This window comes from Paroedura picta, chromosome 1 (genome assembly GCF_049243985.1).
Source record: "Paroedura picta isolate Pp20150507F chromosome 1, Ppicta_v3.0, whole genome shotgun sequence".
In the NCBI taxonomy this organism is placed as follows: Eukaryota; Metazoa; Chordata; class Lepidosauria; order Squamata; family Gekkonidae; genus Paroedura; species Paroedura picta.
Genome location: NC_135369.1, coordinates 103243216 through 103263920, shown reverse-complemented (window position 1 = coordinate 103263920; position 20705 = coordinate 103243216). Strand labels below are relative to the sequence as shown.

At 41.4% G+C, this 20705-nt stretch overlaps 2 protein-coding genes across 9 annotated transcripts in view; one reads left to right on the top strand and one right to left on the bottom strand.

The window, feature by feature from the left end:
- UTRN (utrophin) overlaps positions 1-20705 on the top strand; it is a 503173-nt gene that overhangs the window by 398209 nt on the left and 84259 nt on the right. For all 8 annotated transcript variants that reach the window (XM_077350828.1, XM_077350839.1, XM_077350815.1 and 5 more), the window contains 2 exons: positions 158-236; positions 4345-4405. In XM_077350828.1, coding sequence (XP_077206943.1) covers positions 158-236; positions 4345-4405 — 140 coding nt within the window. The remainder of the gene's footprint in view (positions 1-157; positions 237-4344; positions 4406-20705) is intronic.
- LOC143843942 (uncharacterized) lies at positions 15577-19003 on the bottom strand. Its single transcript, XM_077350803.1, has 2 exons — positions 18950-19003; positions 15577-18870 (listed from the first exon to the last, which is right to left on the bottom strand). Exon 2 carries the CDS (start codon positions 18041-18043, stop codon positions 16265-16267), a length of 1779 nt encoding a protein of 592 aa, XP_077206918.1. The 5' UTR covers positions 18044-18870; positions 18950-19003; the 3' UTR covers positions 15577-16264.

Below are 20705 nucleotides of genomic sequence, written 5' to 3'. Positions count from 1 at the left end.
CATTATTAGCCAGGGAGCCGCTATAAATTGGACACAGAAAATAATATTTGATATCCTTAAGGCCTTTTGCTATAGGTGGTATAAGTCCATCAGGATGGGTGCTTTGCATGATAATCAGCTGAAATATTTTTGCTTTTCTCTATGTTTGTAAATACAGGTATCTGTAGAGGATCGCCTTAAACAGCTACAAGAAGCACACTGGGACTGTGGCCCTACATCTCAAAATTTTCTTTCCAGTAAGTGCTAGATATTGTTTATAATATTGTTTATAATAGGATTTTGAGAGACAAGTTGAGAGAAGATCCAATTGCAAATACCAGATTTACTTAAAAGAATCAAATATCATTTACTATGTTTGCCTGAGTAGGACCTGTATACTTGTACCACTTACAGAAAGTAATGATTCTCAACTTGGGGGTCAGGACCCCTTTGGGGGTCAAATGACCCTTTCACAAGGGTCGTGGCAGGGCAAGCAGCTTGGCCAGGGGGCACCATCTACACAACAGCCTTGCGGGGTAGATCAAGATAGAGCATTCGTCTGTCTGGAGCAGCAGAAAAGAGCGTGATCGGCATGGTAGGACAAGAGGCAAAACTGAACTGAGAAACCCTGGGGAACAAAATTATATACAATCATGATCTTCACGCCATTGGTCAGTTTCGGTTTAATTTCTGTGAAAGACCCTTGCATAATTTGATGGTTGGGAGTCACCACAACATGAGGAACTGTATTAAAGGGTCACAGCATTAGGAAGGTTGAGAATCACTGGCCTAGCTGTTACATTCCTAGTTAGGCTCTCTTTATTTCACAGCCAAGAAAATATGACCATGGTGGTGAAATGACCCTTCCAAGTATCTGTACAAAAGATTACAGCTTTTCAAGGGGAATGTTGAATCTGCATTCTGGGAATGCTCAAGACAGTAATGTACAACTGATAATCAGCCGTTTGCAGTACAAGTTTACTTCCATAACTTCTAGTGTGCAAATGTAGCTGGATGTTAGTTCCATGAAGTTAGCCAAAAGAAAAAGAGATATTTTGGTGTACTTAATGAGTAACCAAAGATTGTTCATACAGCTTTTCCCCTGAAATTTGTGTTATGTAGTCCGTCTTTTTACCCGCATATAAAATCTAACTTTGGTGATACTTACATAGATACAAAAAGAAAGTGGAGAAATTCCCAAAGCTTTTCTCTATATTGATGGTAGAGGAAAAAGGTGAAGTAATTAGGACTCTCTTAAGATATATGAATCAAATTTTGGGATAACATTACCTCCTCGTGGTTCTTCTGGGTAACCGGCAGATTATCCTACTGGCAACCACACTGCCCTCCCTTGGGCAATAGGGCAAGTTGTTGATAATGATGATAAAGGACTAAGTAGTTCTGGTATCTGGGAGAGTGCTTTGATGACTTGCTGCAGCTCTTGGAAGGACATTCATCAGCCACTGCAGAGTGACTGGTTGACGTAGAATAAAATCAGAGTCCAGTAGCACCTTTAAGACCAACAAAGATTTATTCAGGGCGTGATTCAAGTGCAAGCACTCTTTGTTAGTCTATATAGTCTGACGAAGGGTCCTTGCACTCGAAAGCCCGTGCCCTGAATAAATCTTTGTTGGTCTTAAAGGTGCTACTGGACTCTGATTTTATTGTGCTACTTCAGACCAACACAGCTACCCTTTTGAATCTATCCTGGTAGATAACAGTTAACCTGTTATAGGACATATAGTGGTTTCCAGCCTTGGGCTGTTCAGTGTAATTTCTGCACTACATCTTTAGTTGTGCCATATAATTGCTTATTCCTTTTTTCTTTTTTTCTGATGATTTTCAGATTTCTACAATCCAAACATTCCAGTTGATTGAAATTAACTATGTAATTACTGTGTAATCTGCCTTGAGTCTCAATAAGAAAGGCAGACTATAAATGACATAAATACATTAAAATACCATTGTCAACAAGCCTATGATAGTTCATAGTGATTACATCTGTCATGGACACCCTATTTTTGATTAGACTGATTTTCCTGTGGATTTTTATATGGATTTTTATTTGGTTTTTATTGTGTTTTGCCTTTTAGAGCTGGGTTGACAGAGCTAACCGTACTTTTTTTTTTTAAGTCCTTGGGTGCCAGCCATCCTTTGCTGAAAAATAGAAAGCCATCATCTTGTTCCTTATCTCTATCATATTTCATTTGATACTGAGTGATCTGACCAAGAATTTATTTGTATTGGGTTATTTTGTTCTTTCCCATGCAGTCCATTGAACTCATCCTTGAAGAGCCCTGGCTTGATCAACATGTAAACAAACCTTTTCAGAGAATTCAGAGCCTCTTATGATACCATCATAGAGGAGAAACTTGTCTTCTGCTACATTGGCTGAGATTACTAGATCATGGAGTCACTGAAGCAGTTGGTGCAAACTTAAATGGACTCGAGGGAATGGTAGAGGACAGGAAAGCCTGGAGGATCATTGTCCATGGGGTCGTGATGGGTCGGACATGACTTCGCACCTAACAACAACAACAACAACAACTAGATCATGTTTGGCAGTTAGCTAGTACAGCCTACATCAGTGACTAAACTGGTTACTTGAGGGTTTGTGATAGGAAAGCAGGCTACTTGTTTCCTCTTGACCAAGCAAACAGTTTTCTCCAGTAGGTCAGGGGTTAACATATGCATACAGTCCCTTAATCACCGGCCTTATTATGCCAGGTCCATATGTTTATAGTGCTGCTGTTTAGCAAAACATATTAGTAACACATATTGTTCTGGGTGATTCTGGTCAGGCCTGATTCAGATATAGATGTGCACTTAAAATGCCCAAGGCATCTAGTTAGCATTCCTATACCAGATCATTTAATTCCTAGCTAGAGATCCACCTCCGTAATGCTATAGATTTTGTCTGGTTAATAATACACATAAACACTATTAGACCATTTATGCACTGGAGGTTTCATGCCAGGCTGCAGGCTGGAGTTTTAGTCGTGGCAGGTTGCCCCACCCCTTCCTGCACCCATATGGGGGAACATTTGGCCTGGTGCATCGAATCCGCCTCCAATTTGTGCTCCTGCAAGGGAGCTGGGGAAGCAAAGGTCCCAGTGTGTACACAGCCTTAGACCCATTATGCACGGGGGTTTTAGCGCACATTCGGGGTGGAATGGCGGCGACTAAAATCACCGATAACGCACGGAGCCGGCTGCAACCGGCCGCAGCTTCGGTGCATGCCGCCGAAAAAGCCGTGTCAGTGAAACGCGGAAGAAAGCACAGCTTCCGGGTGACCGGGGCGCAACCAGAAGCGGCGCCCGGATCGCCGCGTGCATAATCGGTTACTCTGGGTTTTGCCGCCGTCGCGCCCCGCCCCGTACATAACCGGTATGCGTCGCGTCTTCCCCCTCCGCGTTTTCCATGTGACCCGAAATCGCCGTTTCGGCGGCCGTGCATAATGGGCCTTTGAGAGTCTCCATTCTAAGTTTTTTAAAAATTAAACCATATCTATTTCATTCTTAACATAGATTATACCCACAAAACATACTGTCCATCATTGTTACATAGATTATTCAATGAGAGGAATTACGTGATTCTATAAAAATTTCTTGCTCCAGAAGGATGTAGGTGATAGGCATGGACCCCCTTCTGAAGCTTTTGATCAATACAGCTTCCTATATTTTTAGGACTTAAAAATCAACTCCTGACAAAGCTAACTGATTTTGTCTCATAACTTCAAACACTGTAAAAGGTTATCTATACTCAGAATGTCTTAGGATATGTATACAAAATGTTAGTTCATTTTTGTTACTTTTTATCTAAACAAAATCTTCAAAAAATAGTGATGAGAAGTTGCTCATACATATGAATATCTTTTGGCGCTTAGCCTGTGTTCCCATTCTTGAACCATATCTTCACCTCTGTGAAGTTGGACATTCCTGCAATCCTCAGGTGCTTCTGCACTTGGGTCTCTACAAAGTGTATCTATTGATAATGGGTTTCTGGTATTTACAATTATGTTACCATTTTGGGTTCTTACTGCTGTTTTGGGTCTCTAGACCCCACTCTTGGTATGCTTTCTTTAGAGGCCAGGTTTGTTCAGTGTTGGATGTACCAAAACATATTCTGTAATTGTTTTGATCAAGTCTCGCAGCTGCCCTCCTGTATTTTTGGGTGTAACAACATCTTCTTAAAGTTAGGTTAAATAGAGAATACTGGTATTGGTGGAAGATTGGAGATTATGCCTATTGAGTTTTTTTATTATTACCTGCTTGCATACATCAACCTACAAATGAATCTCATTTTAAAGCAAAACTACATTGCCTTTGTCAGTTTCATAATTATCTCTTTTATTTGTGTCTACAGCCTCGGTGGAACTTCCATGGCAGAGATCAGTTTCACATAACAAAGTTCCTTACTACATCAAGTAAGCTGACCTTTATTGTTGGTATAATTGTATTAGGGGAAAGTGCAGTGTTTTTAGTTCCATTAATTCTCAGCTGCCTCTCCTCATGCTATCAAGGTAGTCTCTCTAGTTGATTTTGTATATGCATTTGGATGGGATTTGTCTTTTGTTCAATAGAAAAACAATGCCTCAGTTGCTGTCCTTTGCCTCACAAATATTTAGTCATATCCGAAGTTCCATTAAGTTAAAAATGCCTCTGGTGCATTAAATTAGAAATATGCTGATAAGATACACTGGAAAAATAGACCTGAATCATACAAGCAAACTTCCAGAATAATAAGGCATTAGTAACAGATTTAAAAGCTTGCACTAAAGTAAGAATGGGATATATGGACAGTGTTTTCCTATTTAAGATTTGGAACAGAAGAGACTGTCAAAATCCAGTGTGGCCTTCTTTTTCTGCCCCTTTTAGATTACAATATTTTTCCATACAATACTGTAGTAATTCTGGTTTACAACTCTCCCTCTCCCCCAAATGTAGGAAGCCTATTATTCAGTCACTTTTATTTGCACTGAAGTTTTTTTTTTACAATACTGCTCTCTGATGTAATATCATAGAGAGCAGTATTGTAAAAAAACTTAAGTGCAAAAATTATTTAAACATTGTGAGCGTGACTCACTTAAAAATCCCATTCATTACAGTGGGGGAAGTATTCTTAAACCACTCTAAATGCAATTAAAGGTTATTGGTTTTGACTGAGCAGAAATCTCATTTTGCAATGCTGTGTATATGTTTATGTTTTGTGCCATTGAGTTGCTTCTGACTCATGGTGACCCTATGTATTAATGACCTCAAAAATGTTATATCATTCAACACCTTGTTCAGGTCTTGTAAACTGAGGGCTGTGACTTCCTTTACTGAGTTGATTGATCTCCTGTTGGGTCGTCTTCTTTTCCTGCTGACTTCAACTTTTCATAGCACTAGCATTGTCTTTCTATTAAGTCTTGTCTTTTCATGATGTGACTAACAGTATGATAACCTCATTTGAGAGATTGTACTTCAAAGCCTTGTAAGTGCTGGGAGGGTTAGCAGGAGGAGTGTGTAGTTAGGTGAAGCATCCCATTGAGGCCAGAAAAGGGGATAGATCTTCTAGTGAGAGAAGGATTCACCTACTCAGTTAAAACAGGGAGATAGTTCTGAAGAGTGGCAAGATCTCTGGTCTGGTGTGCTTATAAACTGCTCTTTCAATTATTTGCAGATGCACTTGTTGACTGTAAAAGTAGAAACCGAGTCCAGGCCTTGAGTGCTTTATATTTTGTACCATCTCTTACTTTAAGACTTAAAAGCTGTTGTTGTCTGAGCTAGGAAACGTGGGATAAGAATCCTGAATGCAAAATTCTCCTTTATCATAAAGTGAAAAAGTGAATGTGCACTAGTTTCCTAGAGAATTTAGAAGGCAGGTAATTTCCAAAATTCTGTAGGCATGCTTTTGCAGATTGTACTCTTCATGACTAGGATGCTCTTCTGATGACTCTAATGCTGTAATTATTCATTTCTATGTGTTTTTGTAATTAATGGGATTTCATAAGGTTAAAATAATTTGCCCAAGGATCAGTCTTCCTTGTCCCTACAAATGACCTCTTCTGCGATTATTTCTTTACTTATCACTTTGATAGATACTATTCTAACTGAAGTGTTGTTGATGATATCATGTAATTAAGTAGCTTATTTTACATGCAATAGCTTGCTTTGATAATATTTAGAATTCATTTTGTACTTACTGTGTTAGATGCATCTTCATTCTTCTCACGGGAAAGATTAGAAGATCATTTCTGTTTTAAATCACTCCATGTGATGGATCCCCAAGCATTTGCAGACATTGGGTGATAAGCTAGGCAGCACCGGGACCAACGAAAATCACCTCCTGCTCAGTATTTTGACAGAAGAAGAAGGCCTGGACAAGAAACTTGTCCAAAACTGATAGAGAGGGCATTTCTAGTCAATATTTCTGCATGGCATATTGCTCTCGAGAGTCCCTGAACTCTTAGCAATGGCTTTTCAGGGATACAGGGAGCTGGTGGGGAAATATGATAAAAAATCTTAGATCAAAAAATGGTTCCTAACCTCAAGAAGGCTGTGCATATACAGTGTATGTCTTGAAAAATATTTGCAGATTAATTTATCACTCAACTATCTGATTTTTTAAAACTGTACCTTGGATAGCACCCAAGAGTAGGGATGGCCAAATTATGCCTCTGCAGATATCCGTGGATTACAATTCCCATGAGCCCCTACCAGAATGGCAAATTGGCAGGGGCTCATGGGACTTGTAGTCCATGAACCTCTGGAGGACCACAGGTTGACTACCCCTGCTCTAGAGTACAGATTAGAGGTGATCAAATTACAGTTTGAGTCAGAGAACATGGCTAGCTCAAAGAACAGCCTATGCTGTGCTGGATGTTACATTTTCCTAAAATATCAAAATGTACAGGTTAGTTTATCTGGAAGGTACTTTAAGGAGCAATTTAGCTGTACATTTTATTGTCGATTCTGTTATATTAGACAATTTTAATATTGGATGTTCATCTTGCTGAGTTCCTCACTGGAGGACTGTGCTTGTACAGGCCAGCCACTGGAGGTTCTTTTACAGCTACTGAAGCATTCTTACCACTCCAAGAGGTGCCCCTCCCTTGAAGAAAGCCAGCTCAGTGTAGTGTTTAAGAGTAGTGGCTTCAAATCTGGCAAGCCAAGTTTGATTCCCTGCTCCCCCATGTGCAGCCAGCTGGGTGACCTTGGGCTAATCACAGCACTGACAGAGCTGTTCTGACCGAGCAGTAATATCAGGACTCTCTTGGCCTCACCAACCTCACAGGGTGTTTGTTGTGAGGAGAGGAAAGAGAAGGTGATTATAAGCCATTTTCAGTCTCCTGAGAGAGAAAACTGGCATATAAAAACCAGCTCATCTTCTTCTCTCAACTGACTTTCTTTCATAATTTGCTCTTTCATTTTTGAATTTATTTGGTAATAAATTAACCAGGGTATGTTCTTCTCCCTTGATAGTTTACAATTCATTTATTTCCCCTTGTTTATCTATTGGGTATTATTTCCTAGAGGGTCAATCTGTAATCCAAACCAGTGCTGCTGCTTGTCTACCTATTTTATGTTACTATTTTGGAACTGCAAGGCCTCTTGTAAGATCTTAAATCTTATCCTTGATCTTTTTCCATTCCATATAAATTAATTTATTACACTTTCCATGATTTTATAATTTTCTCTTCAATATGAATTAGTAACATTTGAAATAAAACATTTAGTTTGTGCAATATATTAATTTTAACCTTTGATATTCATCCTAGCCAAGAAATGGTTACCTTTTCCAAATGCTGTATATCTTCAGTTATCCTTAGCCAAGTCTTCTGATAATTTTCTTTATATAACTCATTATTTTGGTCTATTGCATTTACTCCCAAATATTTAATTGTTTTTTTGATTATGACACATCCTGTCAGATTTCTTACTTATTATTTCTCTTCCTTTTTCACATTCAGTAACATAATCTTAGACTTATTTTTATTTACTTTGTATTCAGAATATAGTCCAAGTCTATAAATTTGGTCCATGTGGATTTCATAGAATTATAAGGTTTAATAACCAAATAACCACATAATCAGGATAACTTCTCATGTTATTTTTTTCTTCACTACTATTCATTCCAATAATATTTTTATCTTTTCTTATTCTGGTAATATTTCCAAAATTAAAATAAACAATAAAGGTGAGATTCCTTTTCCAATTTTAATTTTTTCTGATAAAGATCAATTTTCTTGCATATTATTCTCTCTATATACTTTGTATCCATCTTAAAAAATTGTCTCCACACCTTCTCCACATGGCTCCCTGGCTCATTCATTCTCAGAAGGGTAAATAGATATCACATCGACAGTGCCAGCAGCTGGTCAACTATTGGAACCATCCTCCCAAGCACTGTGTCAGACACCTATGACTCTGCCGCCTTGGCAAAGTTACCAGTAGTTCCCTTCTAGATCTCAAGAATGGGGCAACTAACAATCATGAAAAACAGAGGCATCCCTTTCCATGGAACCTTGATGCTATAGCTCTGCCGGTTTGGTATTCTCCTATATGTGGGAATGATGCTATTTGCTTTATCAACTGATAAAGAACAACAAGCAAACAGATTATTAATTTGGCGTCACCACAGGTTCTGCCACTCTGTAGAGGCCTTGGCAGATGTAGAGATTCCACCAATTGCAGTCGCCAAACTCTCGGCATTCGCATCAGCTGATTTGCTTATCGCAGTATCCTACACAGTGGACCTTTTCAGGGTTTATGGCACGGGGCAGATACAGGTCCAATAATAGTCAGACATTTGGGCTCACAGCATTAACCACTTCATAAAGAGTTGCAACAGGCTCCAAAATGTTCTTTCTGACTAGGGCCTGTAATGGACCAACCACCTTTCTTCTTTAATAATAGATTGGCTGTTTTTAGTGACAAATGGCAGGAGGTTATTCATGACACTTGAGTTTTGTCAATTGTTAGCTTAAATTATATATTAGAGTTTTGGCAGTGGCTACCCCTACAACATCATGATCAGGCTTTGAATAATTCCATGGCTGCGTTGGAACAGGAGCTGTCATCCCTTATCCAAAAGGGGGCAGTTCAGAGAGTTCCTCACTCAGACCTCATCACAGGTTTCTACTCACCTTTTTTCCTGGTAGACAATAAAGATCGAGACTTTAGACCAATCTCTATTGCTCTAGAGATATTGACCCTGTGCTCTTTGCTCTCACTTGTCATTTTCTGCCTTTAGTTTATAGTCCCAATCTTGTTGGAATATGGAAGATCTGCAGTGTGCATAATTGAGCAGAAAATAAAAGGTATCCTGCAGGGGGCATTGGAAGAGATGTATATTTAGCATAGGGTAGGAACTTCCTTATGATTTTCAAATTATCTTCTCCAGTGTCCTGATTGGCTCAACAGGACTTCCTGCTTTTTGAGTGCTCAGAAACCCTGAACTGAGAAACCCTGGAAAAAAATAATTGATATACAATCATAAACAATGGATCTTCACACCATTGGTCCGTTTCAGTTTAATTTCTGTGAAAGAACACTTGCATAATTTTATGGTTGGGAGTCACCACAACATGAGGAACTGTATTAAAGGATCATGGCATTAGGAAGGTTGAGAACCACTGACCGAGCCTCATGCATAGAACAGCATCTCCACAATCTTGATATATTACTACCATGAAAACATTGTATTATGTTTAAAAATAGTCATTCTATCTCTCATTCAGCCTTCCCTTCTCCCAGTTTCCTTATCTTGCCGGACATCTTCCCAGTTTTCAGCAATTCTCTGTGCACGGTTTTTAGTCCCAATAAAACTGATGTTCCTTTCTGTCACAGATATTGTGCTACAAAATTGTTCTGTTCTGTTCCATGAACATTATTAGCCTCTGCACAAGTTCAGCCAATCAGTAACAGAGACTTTACCCTCAAATACAGAATACAATATGAATAGGAAAACATGGCATAATTTTCTACATATATTTCAAGAATATGTCTCTTTAATAATATAGAGTTGTTTGGCCAGTAGTATTGAACTTAGCATAATTGCTTCATGTTCCTGATTTCTGCAGAATAGGTTTTTTAGTAAAAAGTTTTAATATACATTTTTCAGTCTTTGGAAACTTTTAGAGTCTGCACTGGATCTTTACATGAGGCAAGTATCAGAATGAGTTAATGGTATGGGTTGGATCAAGGCTAAATATTCCAGTGGTAAAATGGAACTCCTACCACCACCACCCTCCCATTACAGCCCATTGGTATCCATGAAATTCTGGTCCTGGAGGTTAAAGAAAACTAGAAATGAGTCATGAGTGAATCTGAAGTACAAGTTATGTTGAATGCTTAATTTGGGATTTCTTGGCCTATCCATTGTGGATAGAGAAAGCAGATACAATGTTCATAGTACATCTGAAGATAGGTGATATTCACAAGCCAAAATGAGCTTTTGTCTTGAAAGCCTACTGTTGCCATGAGCTCAACTTAGAATACATATTACACAGTAATAGTTCTTATGCTGTTACCATTCAAGTGCTCTACTTACAGCAATAGACATCAGTGGATAAAGAGGTGGTAACTGAGAAAAAATAAACTAGTTTATTATCTAATTCAGAAGATGCCTTTAAGCAAAGGTGAATTTTTTGATGAATAATGGACACCAAGAGGTTCAGACTAATAAGTAGAAATGGAAACACTGTGTACGCACAGCTACACAAGATTCCCTAATCTACTTGACTGTTAATAAATATGATGACTTTGGACAAATGGTTTTCAGAGACAAAAAAAAATTCATTTATCTAAGCAATTACTAAATTGAAAGCATTTTTCATTGGTTGTATTACAAAGATTCATGAATAATAACAAACCATATTAGAATTCTGTTATTTATAGGCATTCATTGCAGAGGCACAAGATATGCTTGACTTTCTGTTGAAAAATTGAAAAACATAGCTGGATTTGATAAAACTAAAATCCAATTGAAAGCAAAACACTAATACTTAAGGATGTACTCATGGCATATCTTGGCCACAAGAAAATTATGATATTATGATATATAGTATAATTAAATCTGTGGGGGAACATTTTGCTGCTTTCCCCAAAACTCTTTTAGCTGCATTCAATGAAGGCCCAAAGTACTGGATTCAGATTGAAGCCCCAAACTCAAAGAACACATCGGCTGCCGTGCATGTGCGGCACCCGGATCGCCCTCCCCCCACCGGTCCGCAGCCTGAAAAAGGTTGCGGACCACTGTTCTAGCCAACCAAGGCCCAGCCTGGTCCAAAGAATGACCCACCTGATAAGTATCTAGAAGAGGGGTACAAACTAGGATGAAAGATCTTCCCTTATGTCAAACTGGCAAAATTGGAATGATCCTAGTTGAGCAATCAAATCTGTTGCTAAGCAGGTGACCTGGTTCTAGCATGGGACCATATGCCATGCAGCCGCATTTAGGCCCACTTAAGCAAACCTTGCCCCATCCAGAAATCCTTGCACTAATGAGATGGAATGTGGAGGCAAAAGTCCTTCTCAGTTTTCTTGCTCATGTAGCCTCCAGGTTCTAATGATCTAATGGGCACCTGTGTCTCACTCCCATCTTTATCTCAATTTCTGAAACTGCAAGATTATTATGTTCCCAGAAAGGGTTTTTCTTATGATTTTACTAGATCACAAGCCTGAACCAGATCTTTAAACACAAAATTTGAAAGACCAAGAAATAGCCAGGAGGTTAGTTTCTTGACAACAGATATCACCCAGATAATTTTATAGCAGAGTGGGAATCTGAATCCAGATCATTCCAGTCCAAATTTAATAGCTGCTACACCCCCACTGATTCTTTCCTGTTGGTTCTAATAGGTATTATTTGTGATCCTGGGATAGGATTACCTACCTCCAGGTAGCACCTGGAAATCCCTTGCTATTAGAATTGAGCTTCAGATGTCCAAGATCAGTTCACCTGGAGAAAATGGCTGCTTTAGAGGGTGGACTTTATGGCATTATATTCTGCTGATATCTCTCCCCACCCTAAACCCTGTCTCCCCAAGCTCCCCCCTCCAAATTGTTACCCAAATTGCTTGGACACGTGTCCTAAAAACACGTATCTTTGAGCTTGTGGGGAATATTAGCTCAAATGCTGCGAGAGGGGGGTAACTTAGCGTTATCGGATCGTTACCTTTGTATACGAGGGTTATTCCACCTGTAGGAACTCAAGGCAAACATAGATTTAAATGGTAAAATGTTAATATAAGCTTTTATTGAAAGGAAAATAACAAAAGTACACACAAATAGCTAACACACACATACAAGCAGTCATATAGAGAAGGGGGAGGAAGAGTGGAAGGCTTGATAGTTACCTGTCCGAGGAGTGGTGGGTCAGAGGAAGGAGCACGAACCAGCGTGGGAGGTCCCGGGTTGGAAGACACTCAGAGTGGCTGTGTTTTTTTAGGATTTTGGGAAGGGGGCTATGTGACAAGGCTCAGGTAAGCATGTGCTGGAAGTTTCCAGGGTCCCCAGAGATTAGGACAATACCTGGCCAAGTGGGGGGTGATGGCCGTAAATGGATTTGGATAAAGGTATTAATGGCTCTGAGGAAGAGAGCCATCAGGTCTAGCTGGCAGGGTGTGGGGAGGAAATATCCCCTGGCAGAGGGGCCAAGTGTGAAAAATGTTGCAAGACAAAGGATTTTCCTAGGAGCCCTTAGGCAAACAGGAGGAAGCCAGTCCACTCACTTAGAAATACAATGGGGGAGGGGGTGAGCTGATGCAAGCTTGAGTCCAGAGGCACCTCAGGGTCAGGCAAAGGCGGTCATTCCAAACCTAAGGCAAAGAGCAAGATTTCTAAGATGGAGTCTGGCCTGGCTTGGCTGACCCTAGCAGTGTCATGGCTTTAGCTTAAGCCTAGACTATTGTGGGGTGCCATTGGTTATAGAAGACAGAGTGCCAAGGCATAAGGCAGGGATCCTGCCATGCGTAACATTCCCCCCCTTCTGTAGTGAATTATATGTCCAATTTATTCACTACAGACCAATATACTGTGTTAGTGGCGGCAAAGATTGAAATTCAGACTAGAAATTCAGAGAGAAAAGTGGGGCCATCTTCTGCCACTACAAAAACTTAAGCCAAATTAAAAACAAAACACATTTAGGAGGGGTTTAGGTGACTTAAGGAAAGCTGTGAAGTTGCTGTTCCTCTTTACCGCAACCACTCAAAACTAAATGTAACATACATGAACTATGAACTAGCTAAGCGTGAGGTCTCCACCATATGAATAAAGCAATGAACCAATGCAAACTAATACGTTGAGCAAGGCAATCTAGCAAACAATAGACAAAAAGCAAATGCAGGGAAAACCAAATTCTATGCAGGCAGGAAACTGTGGGCAGTACCTGAGCAATATTTTAGAATGCAAGCACTAGGCAATCCTAAAAATGCTGGCAATTAATATCAAGCAATTACTATGAAGCAAGCAGAAAGTGGTAGAAACTAAAAAGTTAGACAATGAACTAAGCAATGGCTTCTAATAAGCAATGCAATAAGAACAAGATAAAGCTAAGCAATTTAGCAAAACTTATATACATATTTAAAACTGGTACAGGCACAATGCAATAGACAGTGAGTTGAAATACAGGGCACAATACAATTTGGAATACAGACAATACAGTTTGAAAAACTTCCTCCCCCCCTTGTCCCATTGGTAAAGGTGGGAGTGAAGCTGGAGATTCCTTGAATAGTTGAATATGAGGATTGATGAGGATGAGCAACTGGTTCAGCAGTTGAAGATGTTGATATATATATATGCATATATATATAAGACATTGCTGGGTGATGTTTGCAAACACATAGAATGGTGAAGGAGGTTCCTCCATGGGGGTAAAAAAAACAACTTTGGCGAGGATCCATTTATGAGAGAGCCACTGGCAAGAGGTTGTGGCAACAAGCAAATAGCTGGAGATGTGTGCAAGTCCGGGTTAGCTTGTAAGTTGATCTTCTTCCCCCCCCTCGTGACTGAAATGGCAGGGGAAGAGGCAGTAAAGGCACTAATCCAGGGCGTCAGAGGGTATGCAGGGTCAGAGATTGCACATAGAAGAAGCAGCAGGCAGGCTGGGCAGCAAGGCTTCATACAGCAGGAGCTGGGGTAAACAGCAAGCATCAGTAGTTCACCAGCAAGTAGGCTGGGGCAAAAAGCGCAGAGCAGCAGGTCATGACCACAGGACACATCCATAGCAAACGCAGGCAGAGGATCGCTGTCATCTTGACCAGGTCAGGTCTGGAGGTTGGCGAGCAGGATACAGGTGAAGAGCATACAGGCAGGACCATCAGGAACTGGCCTGGCAATCTGAGGTTTGTGATGCACAAGCCTGGAGCCTCACTAGGGCAGGCTTGGCAGATGTGGGTTGCAAGAATATTTGAGCGGCCCAAAGCGTCAACAGCACAGTGGAGCTGAAGAGCTCAAAGGGGAGGCACCCAATTGAGAGAAGGACAAAGATTGACAAAAGTTCAATGGAGAAGTGTGTGCAGCTGCAAAGAGTGATGCTGCAAAGTCTGCTGAGGCTGGGCTCAAGTAGCCTGATGGATATACAGATTAGGGAAAATACTCAAACATTTAGAGCTTTGAAGACAATGAACTCAAAATGAAAGATTGGAGGCAGAGGGGTGCCCCCATAAGTGACTGTCAAAAAGATCTACTGTGGTGGGTGCCCACCATGACCTTACGGAGACTGAAAATAGAATTTAAGAGGAGCTAGATGCCATCTCCAGGGAGGGAGAGGGAGATTAGAGCAAAATTATAAGTCAAGGGAAGGAGGATGCCAAACTCCTGGTGAGTTTGGGAATTTGAGAGAAAACTGATGACTGAAGCGAGATGCTTTGTAGAAATACACAAGAGGAGAGAAAGTCCTGTAAGTCCTGGAAGAAGATAGTTTTTGGAGGCTAGGTCTACTGGACATGTGCATGCCCGCTGCACTGCTGTGTAAAAAGAAGCATTCAGAAAAGTTCCTGCAAACATGTAGCACATGGTCTGTGAATGAATAGATTAGCAGCTCAAGTACAAATATATATATGGGGGGGAAGAAAAGAAGAATTGCTAGATAGAATCTGGTCAATTGCTTCCCAGTTAATAAGCACAAAAAGAAATAGATGCTATGATATGCAATAGGTTAAAAGCATAAGCAGAAAACATACTACAGATTTTTCTCTATAAGGAACATAAGATAAATCAAAACACAAAAAGACTTCAAAAACAAAATTTTGATTGTGATCTATAAAGATCTTGCTATAAAGAGCACAAGAGAGGACTCCTAATTAAAAGAGGACTCAAAAACATGGCAAAAGAATTTGCAAAATATTGTGGATTGACATAAACAATCTAAAAAGTTAGAGCACATAAGCACAAATCTAAAAGCAAAGGTTTCTTATAAAAATGAATAAAACCAATAACTTCAAAGAAAATTTAAAGGTTGAGGTATAGAAACTTGTTTTTCAGATTGAGATCTGCCTGCTGGTAGGCCAGGCTGATTAGATGTCAATTGGTTCTTTTAAAAGTTACATTGAAGTACTGTTGAGAATATGAGTGGGAAAGAATGAATGAGGAGAATATGAAGAATCCCATTACACAATAGTGTGTCAAAATAATTGTGTTTTTAAGGAGGAAAGACTGTTCCTCTGTACATACACAGAGTGCCTTTTCATAGGAGTCAGGCTGAGTGGAAGCCTGAGTGCCCAAATGAAAGGTCTGTATGAAGCTTTCTAAACATATTCAAAACAAAAGCAAAATTGCAAAAACAGATTTTTCTTACGAAAAAAGGGGAAAAAGTGTTAACTGCCAATTAAAATTTAAACTAGGAAGTAAAAATGTCAGAGGGAAAAGCTATGGAGGGAATGCTTTTTCTCAAAGAGAAAATATTTCAAATACTAAAAGCGGCCAAAATTGTCTTAAAATAAAAACTAAAACAAAAAATATCTTTTAGAACAGAACTATTTTACTGTACTCTCCCCCCTTAGATTCTCTCTGAGGTCTTTAAAGAAACAAAACTTCTTCCTAATTTGGGAAGAAAGAATACTTTCAGTGCTGTTAAAGTTCCTTACTTATGTAGATTATTTGCCTGGATAGGGGAGAGCAAGGCATGAGTCATGGGGCTGAGTGCCTAGCAAGGCAGTTAGACAAAGAGAGTCTGTTTTAAGATTGCAAAATAGTGGCTGTTTCAGTGTGACTGCAACTATAGCTGGAGGCTCTACCAATCGCAGCCAAATTTAAAATTTGAAAATTTAAAAAGTAAAAATGGAAGCACACATGTTAAATTAACTCAGTGGCACTGGAACTATTTGTGGAAGTTGAGAAAATAATTGGAAATCTGTTAACTTTAGGGAAGCTAAGAGCCTTGCAACAAATTCTTCCCTGTTAAAACAATGGTTGTCAACTTGGATTTTGGAACTCTGTACAGGTTCAGAGGCAGGGTTTCCTTCCTGACTCTGTGATGGGGGAACTGAGAATATTTCCTCTTCTTTAAAGACAAGAGGTGAAGCTGGGTTACTGGATCTGCTGTATTTTCTTTTCAATTTATTATCTGTGTGGCTTTGGAAATCCAGGACATTTTGCAAATGGGTTTTTACATTTAAAAGTTCACCCTGGAATTCCTTGTTTTTCTTATCAAGATCCTTAATTTCCAAATCTTGTTTCTGGGTAAGAGTTTTAAATTTCTCTATTTCCTTCTGCCAATCCTTAGGGGATTGAGAAGAAATTTCTATGGGGCTAGTTTTCTGTAGCTCACATCTGTCTCTGTTCCTTTTCTCTCTAATGGCCTTTACAAAACCAAACATGAGTACAGATGTGGGTTGGTCATGATACTGGGACATGTCTGCTCCAGTATTTCTAAGTTCCCGCCATAGAAAAGTCCTGTTACTGATTCTTTTATTGCGCTGCTGATGGGCAGAATTTCTATTCTGGAAGTATTTAGGTTTGAGAGTATTTGGGGGGAAATTATTTGAAGGGAAACCATTTTGTGGCTTACTCCTTTCTCCTGGCTTTTGTTTGCTCCAGCCATTAGGTGGCTGCAGGGAGCGATTGTCTCTATTCCTATTAAAATTGGGGTGATTCTGATTAAAGCGGTTCTCCCTCTTGATCCTGTACTGAGAGTGGAGACCACTGTTTGCCTGAATGTTTAAATTTTTGGAGTCCTGGTTAGTGGGAAATTCAAGAGAACCTGATTCTCTAAGCTGGCCTGCAATGGGGAGCAGTTTCTGGATTTCCTGCCTCTCAGTTCTATCTGCAGGCGTTGTAACTAGAACTGGGTGGAAGGGAGCTGAATTTTCCCCTTGGGGTTCTATGAACATTTTGGGGTTTATTTCTTCTGGCAGAGACTCAGAAGGTAGAAGGGGAAGAGTCTCTGTATGAATTATGGCAACTTGAGCCCTTTGGAACTCTAACTGCTTTTCAAGTTGCTGCATTTTTCTATGGCATGCCTCATGGCTTACTTGAGCATGCTTGGCCACACTGTTCTCCCCTAGGAACTGTGCAGCTCCCTTGATCTTAACTAGCTCTGCTTCTAGCTCGAGAATGTGAGCCTCTGCTACCTCAGCTCTTTGCCTTGTGGCTTGGAGCTGACTTTCTAGTTCCTGGACGGTCTGAAGCTGATGAGCCTTCTCCACCCGTGCACTCAAGCGCTCAGTTCTCATGTCCTCCATCTCGGAGAGGTGGATGATATGAGCCTCACGCTGTTCCAGGAGATCAGCTAACTGGGCCTCCCGTTGTTCGAGACGGTCAGTCAGCTGAGCTACCTGCTCCTTCACTAGGGCATCCTTCTCCTCTAGGGCATGTTGCAGCTCAGCAATCTGGGCTACACTGTCCTGAAGGGCAACAAACATACCCCAAGTGGCATAACAGTCTTTACTGCCACCCCCGAGCTTCCTGGTGTTACACCATTCTTGGAAAGCCTCGGTAAGGGTTTCCAAGGGGTTGGAGCTTTTAAAAGCTCCCGGGCGCCAGGGGTTCCGGCCGCCCTTCTTGGTCACCCAGAGTGTCAATCTGTCTGCTGGTTCCTTACGGGCAATCAGGCCAGTCAGATTGAATCTGGATGCCATTTCTTCCTATTAATTTCCAAGATCTTAAAGGGGACGGGGCTTGGTTTTCTGGCTTCTTGTCGCTGGGCAAGCAAGCACAGAGGGGATGAGTTTAGGGGCAGCCGCTGCTCGTCTCTTAAACAGCAGGGGAGAGAGGGAAAAGGATCCCGTGGAGTTTAACCTCTTACGGGTGTGGCTAGTTTGTTTTTGGCTGAGAATGGCCGGGGCTCTTCTCAGTTCAGGGCAAAAACTACCGAAAAACCAAGCAGATGGCTGATTTTTCCAATCAAGATTGCTGGAGCGCACTTGATCCTCGGGAAAACCACCGAAAACCTGAAGGTATTTTTAGGGAAGAGATCACTGGGGGATTTTCTTGCGGCTTCTATATCCTTCAAAGCGGCAAGGGGAAAAGGGGGAAGGGCTCCCGTCAAGGCACGTCCTTACGGGGTTTGGCTAGTTTTCTTATTTTATACCGAGATGGCCGGGGCTCTCTCGATTCAGGGACAAAACTACCAAGAAAACCTGAGGGTACCGGCTAATTTATTCGGTTAGGATCGCCCTGGCTTTCCTAAACACGGGGAAAATTACCAAAACCTGGATCATCTGAGCTTCGCAAAGCCCGCTTGAGTTCTCGTGCCACTCCCGACACTTGAAACTCCAACTCCTGCGGCCGCAGGGCAATTTGGTGCTACAGAGAGCGACTCTGCTTGCACAGATTTTAGCAGTAGGGGGATTTTCCTGGTCCTTCCTACAGCTAAGAGGAATTTTGCCTAACGCCTTCCTACGCTTGGCTAATCCCTAGTTGTTGGGTGCGTGTCGTCCACCCGCCCGTCTAAGCCTAAGAAAACCTTGCCTCGGTGTTCCTAGCCTTAAGAAAACTGTTGTTGGGTGCGTTTCGTCCACCCGCCCGTCTAAGCCTAAGAAAACCTTGCCTCGGTGTTCCTAGCCTTAAAGGAAACTAATCTCCAGCAGGAGCAAAACAGTAGCAAAAGGGTGGAAAAGAGAGAGAGGCCAACCCTTCTAGAAAACACACTTCCAAGAGCACATTCACACGCTTATGCCAAGAGTTCAAACAGGCTTTTCCCCTTACGTCCGGGTTACTGGAGAGTGCCGTGCGTCCACTTTACTCCCGAGTAAGCCTGGGGCAATTGCCCGCGAGATCCACCATAATCTGTTACCCAAATTGCTGGACACGTGTCCTAAAACACGTATCTTTGAGCTTGTGGGGAATATTAGCTCAAATGCTGCGAGAGGGGGGTAACTTAGCGTTATCGGATCGTTACCTTTGTATACGAGGGTTATTCCACCTGTAGGAACTCAAGGCAAACACAGATTTAAATGGTAAAATGTTAATATAAGCTTTTATTGAAAGGAAAATAACAAAAGTACACACAAATAGCTAACACACACATACAAGCAGTCATATAGAGAAGGGGGAGGAAGAGTGGAAGGCTTGATAGTTACCTGTCCGAGGAGTGGTGGGTCAGAGGAAGAAGCACGAACCAGCGTGGGAGGTCCCGGGTTGGAAGACACTCAGAGTGGCTGTGTGAAGCCACAGTTTTTATAGGATTTTTGGGAAGGGGGCTATGTGACAAGGCTCAGGTAAGCATGTGCTGGAAGTTTCCAGGGTCCCCGGAGATTAGGACAATACCTGGCCAAGTGGGGGGGGGGGTGATGGCCGTAAATGGATTTGGATAAAGGTATTAATGGCTCTGAGGAAGAGAGCCATCAGGTCTAGCTGGCAGGATGTGGGGAAAATATCCCCTGGCAGAGGGGCCAAGTGTGAAAAATGTTGCAAGACAAAGGATTTTCCTAGGAGCCCTTAGGCAAACAGGAGGAAGCCAGTCCACTCACTTAGAAATACAATGGGGGGGGGGTCAAGAGTAGGGCATGGAGGCACCTGGATTTCCAAACCAGTAGCTGAGAACAAGCCTGGGCTTGTCCTGTTTCCTAAGATGGAGTCTGCTCTGACATTGCCCTGCCAGAGTGACTTGGTCTGTCCTGTGTCTAGCTTGCTCCCAAGTCTAGACTGTTGCGCTGCGCTATTGGTTAAGGAGTACAGTGTGCCAAGGCATAAGGCAGGGATCCTGCCATGCGTAACATTATCTCCAGGCATTTCCCATTGTATACGCCACTGGTCAGACCACACCTGGAGTACTGTGTGCAGTTCTGGAGGCCTCACTTCAAGAAGGACGTAGATAAAATTGAAAGGGTACAGAGGAGAGCGATAAGGATGATCTGGGGCCAAGGGACCAGTCCCTATGAATATAGGTTGAGGGACTTGGGAATGTTCAGCCTGGAGAAAAGGAGATTGAGAGGGGACATGATAGCCCTCTTTAAGTATTTGAAAGGTTGTCATTTGGAGGAGGGCAGTTCCCGTTGGCTGCAGAGGAGAGGACACACAGTAATGGGTTTAAACTACAAGTACAACGACATAGGCTAGATATCAGGAAAAAAATTTTCACAGTCTGAGTAGTTCAGCAATGGAATAGGCTGCCTAAGGAGGTGGTGAGCTCCCCCTCACTGGCAGTCTTCAAGCAAAGATTGGATACACAGTTTTCTTGGATGCTTTAGGATGCTTAGGGCTGATCCTGCGTTGAGCAGGGGGCTGGACTAGATGGCCTGTGTGGCCCCTTCCAACTCTATGATTCTATGATTCTATCTCACAACTGGCAACCCGATT

What these genes read in the sequence shown, in the direction of transcription:
- LOC143843942 (XM_077350803.1), bottom strand. Translation starts at nt 18,043, where the DNA reads ATGGCATCCAGATTCAATCTGACTGGCCTGATTGCCCGTAAGGAACCA.